Raw genomic sequence first — 17,060 nt, forward strand, 5'->3', positions numbered from 1 at the left:
AGAGCCTTTAATCACATTCTTTACCATTTGCAATCATAAAATAGTCTAATATCTTCATTTTTTCAGACATACGTAGCTATTACCCTCGAAAACTAAAACTTTTGACTAGGAAAAGAGCCTTTAATCACATTCTTTACCATTTGCAATCATAAAATAGTCTAATATCTTCATTTTTTCAACATACGTAGCTATTACCCTCGAAAACTAAAACTTTTGAAATAGGAAAAGAGCCTTTAATCACATTCTTTACCATGTGCAATCATAAAATTGTCTAATATCTTCATTTTTTCAACATACGTAGCTATTACCCTCGAAAACTAAAACTTTTGACATAGGAAAAGAGCCTTTAATCACATTCTTTACCATTTGCAATCATAAAATAGTCTAATATCTTCATTTTTTCAACATACGTAGCTATTACCCTCGAAAACTAAAACTTTTGAATAGGAAAAGAGCCTTTAATCACATTCTTTACCATTTGCAATCATAAAATAGTCTAATATCTTCATTTTTTCAACATACGTAGCTATTACCCTCGAAAACTAAAACTTTTGACATAGGAAAAGAGCCTTTAATCACATTCTTTACCATGTGCAATCATAAAATTGTCTAATATCTTCATTTTTTCCACAACAAAGCTATTACCCTCGAAAACTAAAACTTTTGAAATAGGAAAAGAGCCTTTAATCACATTCTTTACCTGTGCAATCATAAAATAGTCTAATATCTTCATTTTTTCAACATACGTAGCTATTACCCTCGAAAACTAAAACTTTAGTCTAATATCTTCATTTTTTCAACATACGTAGCTATTACCCTCGAAAACTAAAACTTTTGAAATAGGAAAAGAGCCTTTAATCACATTCTTTAAAAGAATGAAATATTTGACTATTTATGATTGCAAATGGTAAAGAATGTGATTAAAGGCTCTTTTCCTATGTCAAAAGTTTGAATGTCCTGTCCTGAAGTGTATATTTTAATTTTACCTGGATTCGGGATAGTGTCCCACATTATTAGCCAAGAAAGAGGTAAGAAGGAAGCATTTGGTACATTAGGTATGATTTATGCTATACTTGCAATTGGTATTCTTGGTTTTGTTGTCTGGGCTCATCATATATTTACTGTGGGAATGGACGTGGACACTCGAGCTTATTTTACTGCTGCAACTATGATTATTGCAATTCCTACGGGGATTAAGATTTTTAGATGAATCGGAACTTTACACGGGACACGACTTACTATAACTCCATCTATGTTGTGGGCCCTAGGATTTGTATTTTTGTTTACTGTGGGAGGGCTTACAGGAGTTGTCCTGTCGAACTCTAGAATTGATATTGTTCTCCATGATACTTATTATGTAGTTGCCCATTTCCACTATGTTTTATCAATGGGTGCTGTCTTTGCTATCATAGCAGGATTTGTACATTGATTTCCTCTAATGACCGGATTAAGAATGAATCAGTTTCTTCTTAAGGTACATTTCTTTATTATATTTTTAGGAGTAAACTTAACTTTTTTCCCTCAACATTTCTTAGGTCTCGCTGGAATACCACGTCGTTACGCAGATTATCCAGATACATATGCTTCATGAAATGTAATTTCTTCATTAGGGAGAGTTATATCTATAATTGCTACATTAATATTTATTTTTTGTATTTGAGAGGCCATGATCGCTAAACGAATTAATATTTTTTCACTTAATTTAAGATCAAGTGTGGAATGAAATCATCCCCATCCGCCTGCCGATCACTCCTATGAAGAAATTACTATAATCTCTACATTTTAAAGTGGCAGAAACATATATGCATTGGATTTAAACTCCAAAGATGGGTACCCCCTTTAAAAGTGTCTCAATGATTCCAACTAGGTTTACAAAATGGGAATTCACCTCTCATAGAACAACTTATTTTTTTCCATGACCATGCTTTACTAGTGGTAATCTTAATTACTTCTCTTGTAGGCTTTTTCTTAGCTGCATTGTTTTCTAATAAATTTCTCCATCGTTATCTACTTGATGGCCAGGCAATCGAGACGGTTTGAACCGTTATTCCTGCTATTATTTTAGTAGCTATCGCCCTTCCTTCTATTCGTCTTCTCTATTTAATTGATGAAATTCATAACCCTGCCTTGACTATTAAAGTAACGGGGCATCAGTGATACTGATCCTATGAATACTCTGATTTTGACGATATTCAATTTGATTCATACATAATCCCTTCAAATGAACTTTCTACCGGTATATATCGTTTACTTGATGTAGACAATCGTATGCCAGTGCCCTATAATCAAGCTATCCGTCTGATGATTACTTCAGATGACGTTCTACACTCATGAGCTGTGCCATCTCTAGGTATTAAGATGGATGCAGTCCCAGGCCGGCTTAATCAGTCCAGACTTCTAGTGAATATACCCGGAGTATTTTATGGACAATGTTCCGAAATTTGTGGATCTGGACATAGTTTTATACCTATTGTGATTGAAGCTGTTGGAGAGAGAGACTTTCTAAAGTGACTTGAGTTACAAATTTCATAGGGTGGCTGAAAGTCAAGCGGTAGCCTCTTAAGCTCTCTTATGGTAATTACCCCCTGTGGTACAGAGACTTAGTTTATTAATAAATATAAGGTTGTCAACTTTAAGAAGCCGATGGCAGTCTCTTATTCCTCAAATGATACCACTTCCTTGAATTATGGTTTTCCTTGTCTCTATAGCTTTACTGTGAGCTATTATAACTATGGTATTTTTCCTTTATCAACCCCGTTCGGTTTCTTCTGCTAAAGGCTTCTCTGATCGAACTGTTTACTTAAATTGAAAATGATAGCGAGCCTTTTTTCAGTATTTGATCCGACTTCCTCTTTTTTATCCAACTGATTAAGAATACTAATCCCACTTTTGTTTATAGTAATATCTTTCTGATTGATTCCTTCGCGACCTCAATTTTTGGCTAAGAGAGTTTTAATGGGATTAAATCGGGAGATATCCCTCCTTATAGGCCCAGCAAGATTTGGTGCCAATATCCTAGTTATTGCCCTTTTCTTATTTATTTTATTTAATAATTTTATCGGTTTATTCCCTTATATTTTTACCGCTACTAGACATTTAGCAGTTACCTTAAGACTAGCAGTTCCTCTGTGAATCTCTTTTATTCTATATACTTGGATTAAGGAGACAACGAATGCTTTAGCCCATCTTGTACCTTTAGGAACACCGGCACCTTTAATACCTTTCATGGTATTAATTGAAATCATTAGAAATATGATTCGGCCTATTACACTCTCTGTCCGTCTTGCGGCTAATATAATTGCCGGCCATCTCCTATTGACTCTTTTAGGGGCTCAAGGTACCCTGGAAAATTTATATGTTACTTCAATTGTAGTATTTTCACAGATTATCCTATTAATGTTGGAATTCTCTGTAGCTATTATTCAATCTTATGTTTTTATGACTCTAATGACTCTCTATGCAAGAGAATAATGAATCAATTAAATCACCCGTATCATTTGGTTAATATTAGACCTTGACCCCTAGCTACCGGAATAGGAGCTTTTGCGATGACTTCTGGACTTGTCAAATGGTTTCATTCATTTGATAGAATGCTATTTTTTACAGGATTAATAACAATCATATTTGTTTCGTATCAATGATGACGAGACGTATCACGAGAAGCTACTTTTCAAGGAATACATTCAACGAAGGTCGGATTTGGGTTGCGATGGGGAATAATCCTATTTATTATCTCTGAAGTTTTCTTTTTTGTCTCTTTCTTTTGGGCATTTTTTCACAGAAGTTTGTCGCCAAATATTGAAGTTGGGGCCTTATGACCCCCGATCGGAGTGGAAAGCTTTAATCCATTTCAAGTGCCCCTGCTTAATACAAGTATTCTGCTGGCTTCAGGAGTTACGGTAACTTGAGCCCACCATGCCTTAATAGAAAATAATTTTGATCAATGCCTTCAGGGGCTTCTATTTACTGTATTGCTGGGGTTATATTTTTCATTTCTTCAAGGGTTGGAGTACATAGAAGCCTCGTTTACTATTGCGGATAGAATCTATGGGTCTACATTCTTTTTAGCGACAGGTTTTCATGGTTTGCATGTACTTATTGGTACTATTTTTCTTATAATTTGTATCTTACGTCACGCTAAGTGCTACTTTTCTCCCCAACATCATTTCGGGTTTGAAGCTGCAGCTTGATATTGACACTTTGTTGATGTTGTCTGATTGTTTCTCTATCTTTCTATCTACTGATGAGGTGAATAGGATCTTTCTAGTATAAATATTATACTTGACTTCCAATCAAGAGATCCTGTTAGGGAAAGATAATTATTTTAATTTGATTAAGAATTTTTATGCTTGTTTTTATTATATTAACCCTCGGGATGTTTGTGAATAAGAAAGTCTCTCTGGACCGCGAGAAGAGTTCACCATTTGAATGCGGGTTCGATCCTTTGAATTCCTCTCGTACCCCCTTTTCTATTCGGTTCTTTGTTATTACTCTAATTTTTCTTATTTTTGATGTAGAGATTACTTTACTCCTACCTATAGTATATTTGAATATGTCTTCACCGACAACCTACCTGATTATCTTCTTTACTTTCATCCTTGTTGCAGGGGTATTTTATGAGTGAAGGGAAGGTGCCCTAAGATGAATTAAATAATCATTAACTTTATCAAAGACACTTTATTCAGGAGAATAGTTTAAATAGAACATTGGGTTTGCATCCTAAAAGAGGGATGTTCCTTCTCTCAGAGTGAGAATTGATGTCATCAAATCCAGTTTCGACCTGAATTTAGGCCTTTCGGCCCCCACTCTTTAGCAGAAGCTAATTGATAGCGCTTCATTGTTAATGAAGAGGAAGGGATGACCCCTGTTAAGAGGCAGAAAGAAGGATGAGAGCTGCTAACTCTTCAACCGGGTAGTTAAATTCTACTCACTGTCTATTTATATAGTATATTTAATACAATGCATTTTCAATGCATAAATGGATAAATATCCTTTAAATATTTCCAGGAATCATCCACCCCAACATCTTCAGTGTTGTACTCTTATTAAGCTATAGAAATATATAAATAGTGTGAATAATAAAGAAGATAGGATAAGTACCTTATATGGAGAGGAGGTTAGGAACGAAAATAAAGATGACCCCCGTAAGCTATTATGATAGATTAATGACGGCCCCGCTTCTTCTACCCAACCACAATCACCCTCATGATAGAGGAGTTCACCCATAAGTAAAGGTATGAAGCTTGTTCGCCCTGTAATGAATGGTAAAAATATTATTCTACTTACATAGTGTCTTAGGCTTAAACTAAATGATTTGACAAAGTAAGGTAAAATCACCCCTACTGTAATAAGGGAGAGGAGGAGAATCTTTTCAAATGGACCTAAGATGATTCTTACGTCCCCCAGAAAACATCAATAAAAGATATACCCCCCTATAACAGCCCCTCAATAAAGAACAAAAAGAGGAGTTAGATACTCCCCCTCTTCGTCCCTGTATTGACAGCTTAAATTATAATTATAGGAGCACAAACATACTATCGCAATCCGTGAAGAGTAAGTTCTTGTTAGAAGACATGAAACTAATATAAGTACACTAGGAAATAATATACACAGACTCTCTGAAGATTCAATAATTAGGTCTTTTGAAAAGAAACCCGATAAATATGGGAACCCTATTAATCTAAGAGAGCAAACTAAGATAATATAACTAGTGTAAGGGAGTATCCTGGATACCCCTCCTATACGACGTATATCTTGTACCCCTAGCGAATGAATTACGACCCCCGAACATATAAAAAGAAGAGCCTTAAAAAGTGCATGGGCAAAAAGATGAAAATAACAAAATAGAGTGAGCCCTAAGCCTAGAGAAAATATTATTACTCCTAGCTGGCTTAATGTAGATAACGCAATTACTCGTTTTAGATCGTTTTCTCCGAACGCAGCCAGGCCTGAAAAAAAGGAAGTTAAGGCCCCCATGACAACGAGTAAAAAACACCCTCTCTCTTCAAATGAGGGAGACAAACGAATTATCAAATAAATCCCGGCTGTCACTAGTGTGGATGAATGGACTAGGGATGAGACAGGGGTAGGAGCCGCCATGGCTGCTGGTAACCATGCAGAAAAAGGTAGTTGAGCTCTTTTGGTAAAAGAAGATAGGATGAACAAAAGCATGATTGATAAAGAGAAGTATCTTAAGAATATATAGTCCCAGCTCTTAGAGTAAAATATTAGCCCCAATGACCATAAAATTAATACATCACCTACTCGATTTCTTAAAATAGTAATTATTCCTCTAGAGGAAGAATTATAATTTTTGTAAAATATAATTAATAGATATGAAGTGATACCTAGCCCATCTCAACCTAATATTAATCTTAATCCATCCGAAGATATAATCAACAGAACCATAGATGAGATGAATCCTAATATTATATATATAAAACGATTAACAAAAGTTTCACCTATTATATAATAAGAGGAATAAATTATAACTTGAGAAGAGATTAAGAGAACTAAGAAGATGAATGATAGTCTTAGCCAATCAAAGCACACTTGATAATCCAAATGCAAAAAGGATATTTTTAATAAGTAGATTTCATCTGATAGGAATAATAAAAATGAGCAACAAACACTTATTACTCCGGTAAACAGTAAGATGTAACCTGATACAAAATATAACAATACTGTCAGAGATGACTCTCCTTTAGTTCCACAAACTAATATTCTCTTTAAACTATAACAGTAGACGAAAATTAAAGTCAGTAACGGAATCAGATGAGCTCTTCCGATTATATATTCCTTTAAGTTGTATTCTAATCAGCTAAAGATATACAATCTCTCCCCGTGACTTGTACTGGAGTATAAATAAATACAATAGCAAGATGAAAGAAAACATAAGATTCCAGATAAGCCTACTACTATTCAGTCTAGACTAAATGCACCGATAAAAAAATATATTTCGGAAAAAAAGTTAAGTGAGGGGGGTAATCCTATATTGAGAAAGCTAAGACTGAGTCATCAAAAACATAAATATGGAAAAAGAGAGATTATTCTACGGGTAAGAAGGAATCTGCGACTTCAGATGCGCGCATAAAATAGATAGCTTAAGTAGAATAATCCAGAGGAACAAATCCCGTGAGATACCATTATTAAAATTGATCTTATGTTGGTGTAAGTACAAGATATAAGTATACCTAGAATGACGAATGATATGTGAGCGACGGAGGAATAAGCAATTAAGGATTTGACATCAGATTGGCGTAGACAGATCAAGCAGCTGAAAATCCCGCCTATTAAGCAGACCCCTATTAGTGTTGTTTCTCTATAAATATTTAGTACTTGTACTAAATAGAGGCCGTAACCCCCTAGCTTGAGGAGAATAGCGGCTAATACTATAGAGCCAGTTACTGGAGCCTCTACGTGAGCCTTAGGTAATCAAATGTGTGCAAAATAAACTGGGAGTTTCACTAGAAAAGAAAGGATGGCTAGCAAGAAGATTATCTTGTCTATGAAATTACCCCAAAATTGTAAGAAGGACGACGAATAAATACTCGTGTGAGCAATGATGATGAAGAGTAGAGGTAAAGAGGATAGAAGAGTATAGAATAAGAAATAATAGGAAGCAGGTAGACGCTCTGGCTGGTAACCTCACCCGAGGATTAAAATAATTGTGGGAATTAGAGAGCACTCAAAGAAGACGTAGAATAAGATGAATGACTGCGTAGTAAACGTGAGTCACAGGAGGACAAACAAGCTTACAAGAATAGTTCTATAGCTTAATGGTCAACTTGGCTTTAATCTGATAACTATTAAAAAGAAAATACCTGAAGTCAATGTTAGAAGAGTAATTCCCCACTCTAGATGGAATTCTGATATTAACTTGTATATTAATATTAAGTATATTAAACTTGAGGTAAAGAACCACTTATTCATTTAGGAATTGTACTTGATCTGATCCTGACGAACGTACTAAAGATACCAATACTGATAATCCTAGAGCTCCTTCACAAACTGTGACTCTAAGAAAGATGAATGCGTTAATCATTCTCATATAGTTTGAATATACCAATAATCTGAACAATAAAAGAATGAGAAATTCTAATCTCAATAGAGTTACTAGGAGATGTTTGTTTCTTGAAGAGAAAATTAATAACCCTAAAGAAAGTGATAGGTAAATTATTATGATTGACTGAGTAATTAAAAAATAATATCGGTCTTGTAAACCGAATTTAGAGGAATCTCTCGGTCTTCAAAAGAGTTATTAACATCTTTAACTTCCAAAGTTAATATTTTTATTAAACTACCTTTTGACATCCTAGGATCTATCGTTGTTATTTCCATATTTATACTTCTAATGAATCATCCTCTTGCTTTTACACTCTCGTTGTTCGTTAAACTTTATTGATTTGTGTTATGCTTAAAAATGTTTCTCTGTGAATTTCACTAATTCTCTTTTTGATCTTTCTAGGGGGGATTCTCGTAATGTTTATTTATGTGTCTTCGCTAAGAGCTAACGAGAAATTTGCTGTAGATTTAACGTCATTTATATGAGTGGTACCTACAATTGTCTTGTCTTTCTTAGTTTTAAATAAGAATTTCATGTTTATGAGCCCTTCCTCGGGCTACCTTTATCCCACCGATTTCGTGATCATCAATTTTAATGTTAATAGACTTACCATATTGGCCTACTCGTTTATAGTGGTGTATTTATTTTTAGCACTCCTGCTGGTCATTGATTTTTTAAACAGTAATAAAAAACCTTTACGGTCAATGATCTAGTGATTCCGTAATATTAGGAAATAAAATGTTATCTTTACGTAAGACGCAACCTACCCTTAAAATCATTAATTCTGCCTTGGTGGATCTACCTGTGCCGGCCAACATTTCTATTTGATGAAACTTTGGGTCTCTCCTGGGCCTATGTCTTCTTATTCAAATTGTTACTGGACTTTTTTTAGCGATGCATTACACGGCAAGAGTAGACTTAGCTTTCTCTAGAGTGGCCCATATTTGCCGAGATGTCAACTACGGTTGACTGCTCCGGACTGTCCACGCCAATGGTGCCTCTTTTTTCTTTATTTGTATTTATTTTCATATTGGCCGAGGGATGTATTATGGTTCTTTTCATTATTTCGAGACATGAATGACTGGAATTGCTCTTTTGTTTCTTGTGATGGCCGCTGCTTTTTTAGGGTATGTTCTCCCGTGGGGTCAAATGTCCTTCTGGGGGGCGACTGTAATTACAAACTTAGTATCTGCCGTACCTTATATTGGTAACGATGTAGTACAATGGTTATGAGGGGGGTTTGCTGTTGATAATCCCACTCTGACACGATTTTTCACTTTTCATTTCTTGATCCCCTTTCTGGTGGCCGGTCTTACAATAATTCATCTTTTATTCCTTCATCAAAGAGGTTCAAATAACCCCCTTGGAATTAACGCTAACTTAGACAAATTACCGTTCCACCCTTATTTTACCATTAAGGATACCGTGGGGTTTATAGTCCTTATCTTTTTTCTTGTGACTCTCTCCTTAACTAGACCCTATCTTCTAGGGGACCCAGATAATTTCATTCCTGCTAACCCATTGGTTACCCCAGCCCATATCCAACCGGAATGATATTTTCTGTTTGCATACGCTATTTTGCGGTCTATTCCTAATAAGCTAGGAGGGGTAATCGCCCTTGTCTCTTCTATTCTTATTCTTGTGTCCCTTCCCTTTACATTTAAGCCTAAGTTTCGAGGTCTTGAGTTTTATTCTGTAGCCCAGCCTTTGTTTTGATCCTGAGTGTCAGTCTTTTTACTTCTAACATGAATTGGGGCACGACCTGTAGAAGACCCCTATATTTTTCTGGGACAGATTCTTACATGTGCTTACTTCTCATATTTTGTGTTTACTCCAATTGTTATTAATTTGAATGACAAAATTGTCTAATTAGACCCCTTGGCCGATTAAAGCATCTGTTTTGAAAGCAGAATAAGGTTGATTATACAACCAGGGGTCTTTATTTTTAACCCCCTTGAGAAAGGCTTCAGTAGAAACACAGGAATATTAAAGATGTAGGTAAAAGACTTTTCCAGCATAAATGTATTAGGTTATCATAACGATAGCGGGGATAAGAGCCGCGTCTCCATAGATAGGAGTACACCACTAAACAAAATATGAGGAAGCTTATAGACCCGAATACTACACTAAATAGTAGAGATATGAAAAGAATGCTAGCGTATTCTGATAATATAATTAGAGCGAAACCGACTCCTATGTATTCTGTATTGAATCCCGACACTAACTCGGATTCACCCTCAGCTAGATCGAAGGGTGTTCGATTAGTCTCTGCCAGGATTGTGGTAAATCAGCACAATCCTAGAGGAAGACATAGGTATAGAGGTCACCCTACGTAAGAGGATTTCACTAGGTACCCTTCTAGATCGAGCTTTTTAAATAACATTAAAGGAGAAAGGATAATAATAATCAAAGATACCTCATAGGAGATGGTCTGTGCCCCTGCGCGAATTCTTCCTAGCAAAGAATACTTAGAGTTAGAGGACCAGCCTGCAACCATAATTCTGTATACTCTCACTCTCATTGCACAGATAACTAATAGGAATGATAAATTGAATTTTGCACCGTAAGAGATGAATGGGACTAGAGTCCATAAGAAAAAGGAAAGGAATAAACTGAACACAGGAGCAACGAGGTACGGTATGAAATTGGAGACAAGAGGAAGTGAGACTTCCTTACAAAATAATTTGACCCCATCAGAAAAAGGTTGTAGGATCCCAAGAAAGCCGACTTTATTTGGGCCCTTACGCAACTGAATGTAACCCAAAATCTTTCGTTCTAATAGTGTTAAAAAAGCAACTGAAACTAAAACCATAACTACTTGTAAAAAAATAAAATAGATCATTTAAGCTAGTGCTATCAACTAAGGTCTCCTTATAAATAGATCCTAAATCTAACGCATTTGTCTGCCAAGCTGACATAAAATCTCAAGAGGTCCTTTCGTACTATCATGAGTGGATTTGCCTTGGGGGTAGAAACTAACCTGGCTTACGCCGGTCTGAACTCAGATCACGTAGGGGTTTAACAGTCGAACAGACTGCCTCTCTAGGCTGCTGCACCGAGTAGGGTCCCTGAACCAACATCGAGGTCGCAAACTCTTTTGTCGATTTGAACTCTCAAAAAGAATTACGCTGTTATCCCTAAGGTAACTTGGTCTTTATTCATCTAAGGATCAATGGTCATTTATTGATGTGTTTATGTTGTAAGTGTTTATTCTGTTCTTACCGTCGCCCCAACCGAACATTGCTTTACTCTGTCTAATTACCTACCGCAAGACAAAAGAATTAAATGTAAAGATCTATAGGGTCTTATCGCCCTCCAAGTACATTTAAGCTTTTTCACTTAAAGATTAACTTCAATTTAATCGAAGAGACAGACCATCTCTCGTCAAACCATTCATTCCAGCCTCAAATCAAAAGGCTAATGATTATGCTACCTTCGCATGGTCAGTATACCACGGCCCTTTAATTCATCAGTGGGCAGGCTCGACCTCCCAAAGTTAGGAGGCGATGTCTTTGTTAAACAGGCGGAGATGAGTTTTGCCGAATTCCTTTAGGATTTTGTGAGGAACATTGTGTTAAATGTATTTATAGTTCTACTAATTCTATCATTATGATTGCTAAATTTATGTAATTAGCATCGGCTAGTCTTAATTAATTATTTTGAAATTATCATTTTAGTAACAATGGTTATTAAACCGAGGCAACTTTTAAGCCTAATCATGTTTTTCTTAATATTATAATATAATTTTTTCTAGAGCTCGTCCCCTAGAAAATCTTCCTTGCGGAGTACCCTAAAGGAGTATTCTGCCAACCAGATATAAAAGTACGAAATATTTTTCACAACGATATTAGTCTTGAAGAGATTTATGAAACAATCATCTTTAACCAATATAGATCACCTTGTTTCGGGATTCAGCAATGAAGATTAAAATTTAATAAACCCTGATACAAAAGGTACAAACAATAACTTCTTTGTAATTAGTAGACTTTCCTTTTCAGTACTTAGACCTTGAATAAATTCGATTCTTTTACTAATGTAATATTGTTTTAAATAAATTTGTAAATAAAGATTTAGAGAGCACTCTCAAGAGTATCTTTTTAGTGTAAGCAAAATGTTTATTCAAACTCCCTCCCTCTTTCAAGATACACCTTCCGGTATACCTACTTTGTTACGACTTATCTCTTCGGACAAGAGAGCGACGGGCGATGTGTACATTTCTCAGAGCCTCCTTCAGGTTGATAGACCTTACTTCTAAATCCACCTTCTTCTCCATGATAAAATGAAAGTTCCGTTTAAGTTCTTATTGTAACCCACCCTCTCCCGGACATAAGCTACACCTTGATCTGATTTATTAGCCTAAGCAATTAAGAGCAGTTATTTATTTAATCCCCTAAACGACGGTATATAAGCTGTTTTACAAGAACGGGTCGGTTGTCTCGTGGATTGTCGTTTATGGGGCAGGTTCCTCTAGTAAGTTTAGAAACCGCCAAATTCTTTAGGTTTAAATAATACTACCCAGGTTAATTAGAAATGAACTAATAGGGTATCTAATCCTAGTTGTTTGGCCATCTAAAGAGTGCTTTATTCAAACAAATGGAGAATAAATGCAAATTTCACCCTTATTGATCTAAAATATACTTGTCCCAAAGCTCCTCTGTTCACCTAAAATATTTGCTCTAGGGCCTTGTATGACCGCGGATGCTGGCACAAAGTGGTCCCCCTATCTTTTCGTTCGCTATACCTAAGAAGTAGGCAATAATGTCAATCACTGCACTTCTAACCTATAATGATATCTTGCATATGACTCGTAGAAAGAGTAAATAAACTAGCTAGAATCAAACTTTTACTGCTGGATGCTGGGATAAGAACGACTGGATAAAATATGAAAATGATATTGTGGCGGAAAGTAATAGTAACGGACAAAGAAGTAAGATAATAGTTATTTACTGATTTGAGTGTGTTTAAGAATGAAGCTTATGACTACGAATAATGGGAGATCAGATGTATAAGGTAATTGAAAGCAGTCACCCCGGCGAGCGACCGAAACCCATTATCTAGCCGCCATGAAGAGTGAAATATCTCCTCGATAACCTTATTTAAATGTGGAAAATACTCTAGACGTTGCTGCAGATATCTGAAGTAAGAGATAAATAGTGTGGATAACTAATACATCAGGTATATTGTATGATTTGAAGTGACTACTTGTTTGGTTGTTGAATCTTATCTGTCTAGATAATTACATCATTACGATAAAATAAGTAAAAATGGATATGAATGATGAAGTTAACAGAATTGGAATTGTATTGAATACGTGTAAATGTGAGTAAAATTGAAATTTATTTAAATACTTGCATTTACTCATTTATGATTGTAACGATGATAAAAAAAAATAAAAAGGTTAAATAGGGGATTAACCCACCCCTAAATACCTAAAATTACCATATAAATGATACTTAGTTATACAGCCTCACGCAACTAACAACTAAACTTGACGACCATTTAAAAGGAGAACGGATGGTGGAATATAGTACATGATAACGTATTTTATGAAATGTAGATTGGTGAGATAATATATTTAGATACGTAGGCTACCTCTAAGACAAGGCCCCCCCCCCCCTCAGACATGTAGGTATAGACCTACATGTCTGAGGAGGGGCCTTGTTAAAGAGTCAAGCCTACGTACACACACATAATTTAATATTAGTATATATAACGTCCTGTATAGTACATTCACCGCTCTTTTATTAGAATAATAAAAGAGCGGTGAATGTACGTTATTTATATCATTTATATAATATTAAATTTTATTTAAACCCTCTTAAGAGGGTTTCTAAAATAACCTAGAGATATTGATTTATATTTATCCTGGAAGATTTGGTGTTCCAGGATAAATAAAATCATTATCTCATCTAATACAACCCTCTTAAGAGGGTTTAAAAATTTAATAGATCTATAAACTTATTTGTAGTATTTTTTGTCCTAACACTAAGTGTTAGGACAGGGAAAAAATACTACGGATAAGTTTATATTTAATTAAATGTAACTATAATAAGATATTATCTGTTTTATTTTATATCATTATAATGACGTTCTGTATAGGTTAAATTGTTTCAAATTGAAAATTAAAAACCCCGTAAAATCGTTAAAAATCAGCTTAAAGTTTGCGTTTAGGGAATTTTGTGACCCCATTTTACACGTTTAATGCTAAGGTTCTCGATATTTACCTCAAAAACAGCCTTTTTCAGGATCTTGCCTTTAATCCTGTAAAAAAGTAAATTAGCCCACCTCAAATTTTTCTTAAAAAAATGTAAAATAGATAATTTTATTCTATTTCAGCAAGGGAGGGCGGCAGCAACCTGGATTATCTCCTTACAGGAGATAACTCAATATAGATTGATCTCCCCAATAAGTTGAGGAACCGATAATTTTATCTTTTTTGAGGTGAGTACCAAGAATCTGATCCTGCTCCTAGTCCGGGGTATAAACGTAATAGTTAATTAGAAAAAGAATTATATGTTTGATAAGAGTATTATATTGTCTACTGTTAAAAAAGGATAGAGTTATTTTATTTAGATTAGCCTGGAAGAAGAACTCCCTCCCTCGTTACGCTTCAGTTTGAAGCATAAGCTCGGGGGGGGGGGGGGGTTCTTCTCTCCCAGGGGTGTTAAAGAGTAAGCTAAATTAAGCTACTGGGCTCATACCCCAATGATAGAGTAATCTCTCTTTAAATGATTAAGTGATTATGCCTATTTTTTTCCTATATTCTTATAGTGTCCTCCCACTCTTGGTTAGGTTTGTGGCTTAGTATAGAAATAAATTCTTTAAGCTTTATCCCTATCATAATCGAAGAAAGAAAAGAAAATAGATTAAAATATTTTTTAATTCAGTCAGTAGCCTCAGTCATCTTTTTAGCGAGTATTCTGAATCAATCCTTTTCATTCTTAATTCCTTTTGCCCTATTAATTAAGATTGGTGCGGCCCCGTTCCATATATGATTAGTAAGTATTTCTAAATCTATATCATGAAAGGTTTTATCCCTTTTAATAACTTTTCAGAAAATTGGGCCTCTTCTTGGACTGGCTATACTACAATTCACAAATTCTTTTTTCATTTTTATTAGAGCATTTATTGGTGGATTAGGTGGGATTAACCAATCCAACCTTCGGCTGATTATAGCGTTTTCTTCCGTTAGACATCTATCTTGACTAATAGTCAATATAAGTAGATTTTTCTTGATATTAGTTTATTATGTGACTTACTTGGCTATTCTATATTTTGCTGTAATTTTATTACAGCAAAGGGGTATGTACTCCCTCGCCCAAATGAATAGTAATGCTAGATTAATTTATAAAGCTTCGATTTCATTTAATCTTCTCTCTTTAGCCGGATTACCCCCATTCCTGGGATTTTTTATTAAATGAATATCTCTGGAAATAAATATTTTATCCCCCCTTCTTGTGTTAGCCCTTGTTGTGTCTTCATGTTTCTCAGTCTATTTTTATTTTAGGATTGCTATGAGATCTCTTTTATTTCCCTCAGAGGTAAAGTCTAAGAAAATAGAGATCCCGGGTATTCTATCAATAGGGTTTAATATTTTTCTTCCTCTATTCTTTTTGTAAAGCTTTAAGTTAATTAAACTACCAGCCTTCAAAGCTGGAAATAAGATGTTCTTAAGCTTTAATAATTTACTTTAATATAGATGGGGGTATTATCTACATAATTACAGTATCAACGTAATCCTTTTTATCAGGCACCCCATCTCTTCTTATTATATATGAAATGTAAATTTCTCTTTAAGAATCAAAATCTTACGTGCACAGAACACTTATATACACATCACCCTGCTTACAATAAAATAATTTTTAGTTAATTAGGCCCGGGTTAGAAACAACTCAAGATTTGCAATCTTGTATTTTTTTTTAAACTACTGAGCCGTAAATTAATCATAGTAAAGGGAATAATCCTTAACTAAATTTACAATTTAGCACCTATAATCGGCCACTTTACTTATGCAACGTTGATTTTATTCTACGAATCACAAGGATATTGGAACTTTATACTTTATTTTTGGGGCTTGAGCAGGTATAGTTGGGACTTCTTTAAGAATGCTCATTCGAGCAGAGTTGGGTCAACCAGGTTCCCTGATTGGCGATGAACAAGTATATAATGTTATTGTGACAGCTCATGCATTTATTATAATTTTTTTCATGGTTATACCAATCTTGATTGGGGGATTTGGTAACTGGCTAGTACCCATTATATTGGGGGCCCCGGATATAGCATTTCCCCGGTTAAATAATTTAAGATTTTGAATACTTCCACCATCCTTGACTCTTCTCTTGGCCAGATCTATAGTTGAGAGAGGTGCAGGAACTGGATGAACAGTTTATCCCCCTCTATCCTCAGCCATTGCCCATGCCGGACCTTCTGTAGATTTAGCTATTTTCTCGCTTCATTTAGCTGGAGTTTCCTCTATCTTAGGGGCTGTAAATTTTATTACTACTATCATTAATATACGACCCCAGTCAATATCTATTGACCGTATACCTCTCTTCGTCTGAGCAGTAGGAATCACCGCCGTTCTTCTCCTTTTATCACTTCCAGTCCTAGCGGGGGCTATTACTATACTGTTAACTGATCGTAACTTAAATACTTCTTTCTTCGACCCCGCAGGTGGTCGCAGGTCATCTTCATTTTTTAAACATACGTAGCTATTACCCTCGAAAACTAAAACTTTTGACATAGGAAAAGAGCCTTTAATCACATTCTTTACCATTTGCAATCATAAAATAGTCAAATATCTTCATTTTTTCAACATGCGTAGCTATTACCCTCGAAAACTAAAACTTTTGAAATAGAAAAAGAGCCTTTAATCACATTCTTTACCATGTGCAATCATAAAATTGTCTAATATCTTCATTTTTTCCACAGACAAAGCTATTACCCTCAAAAACTAAAACTTTTGAAATAGGAAAAGAGCCTTTAATCTTATTCT

The 17,060-nt window shown here is 35.1% G+C and overlaps 1 protein-coding gene and 3 pseudogenes across 3 annotated transcripts; 3 read left to right on the top strand and 1 right to left on the bottom strand.

The window, feature by feature from the left end:
• Positions 1-952: 952 nt before the first annotated feature.
• Positions 953-9,937, top strand: LOC136028070 (cytochrome c oxidase subunit 1-like; annotated as a pseudogene). The gene has a single exon (XR_010617734.1). The product of XR_010617734.1 is annotated as a cytochrome c oxidase subunit 1-like (transcript).
• Positions 975-6,816, bottom strand: LOC136028491 (NADH-ubiquinone oxidoreductase chain 5-like; the record flags this gene model as incomplete). Its single annotated transcript, XM_065706335.1, is given in 1 exon segment — positions 975-6,816. A coding segment is annotated over 1 exon segment (1,788 nt), but the record flags the coding sequence as incomplete, so codon positions are not given.
• On the top strand, positions 2,812-9,937 carry LOC136028071 (ATP synthase subunit a-like; annotated as a pseudogene). The gene has a single exon (XR_010617735.1). The product of XR_010617735.1 is annotated as an ATP synthase subunit a-like (transcript).
• A 5,889-nt stretch (positions 9,938-15,826) lies between these two features.
• On the top strand, positions 15,827-16,776 carry LOC136028492 (cytochrome c oxidase subunit 1-like; annotated as a pseudogene).
• The last annotated feature ends 284 nt before the right edge of the window (positions 16,777-17,060 follow it).

The sequence above is a fragment of the Artemia franciscana genome, chromosome 6, assembly GCF_032884065.1.
Source record: "Artemia franciscana chromosome 6, ASM3288406v1, whole genome shotgun sequence".
Classification (NCBI taxonomy): Eukaryota; Metazoa; Arthropoda; class Branchiopoda; order Anostraca; family Artemiidae; genus Artemia; species Artemia franciscana.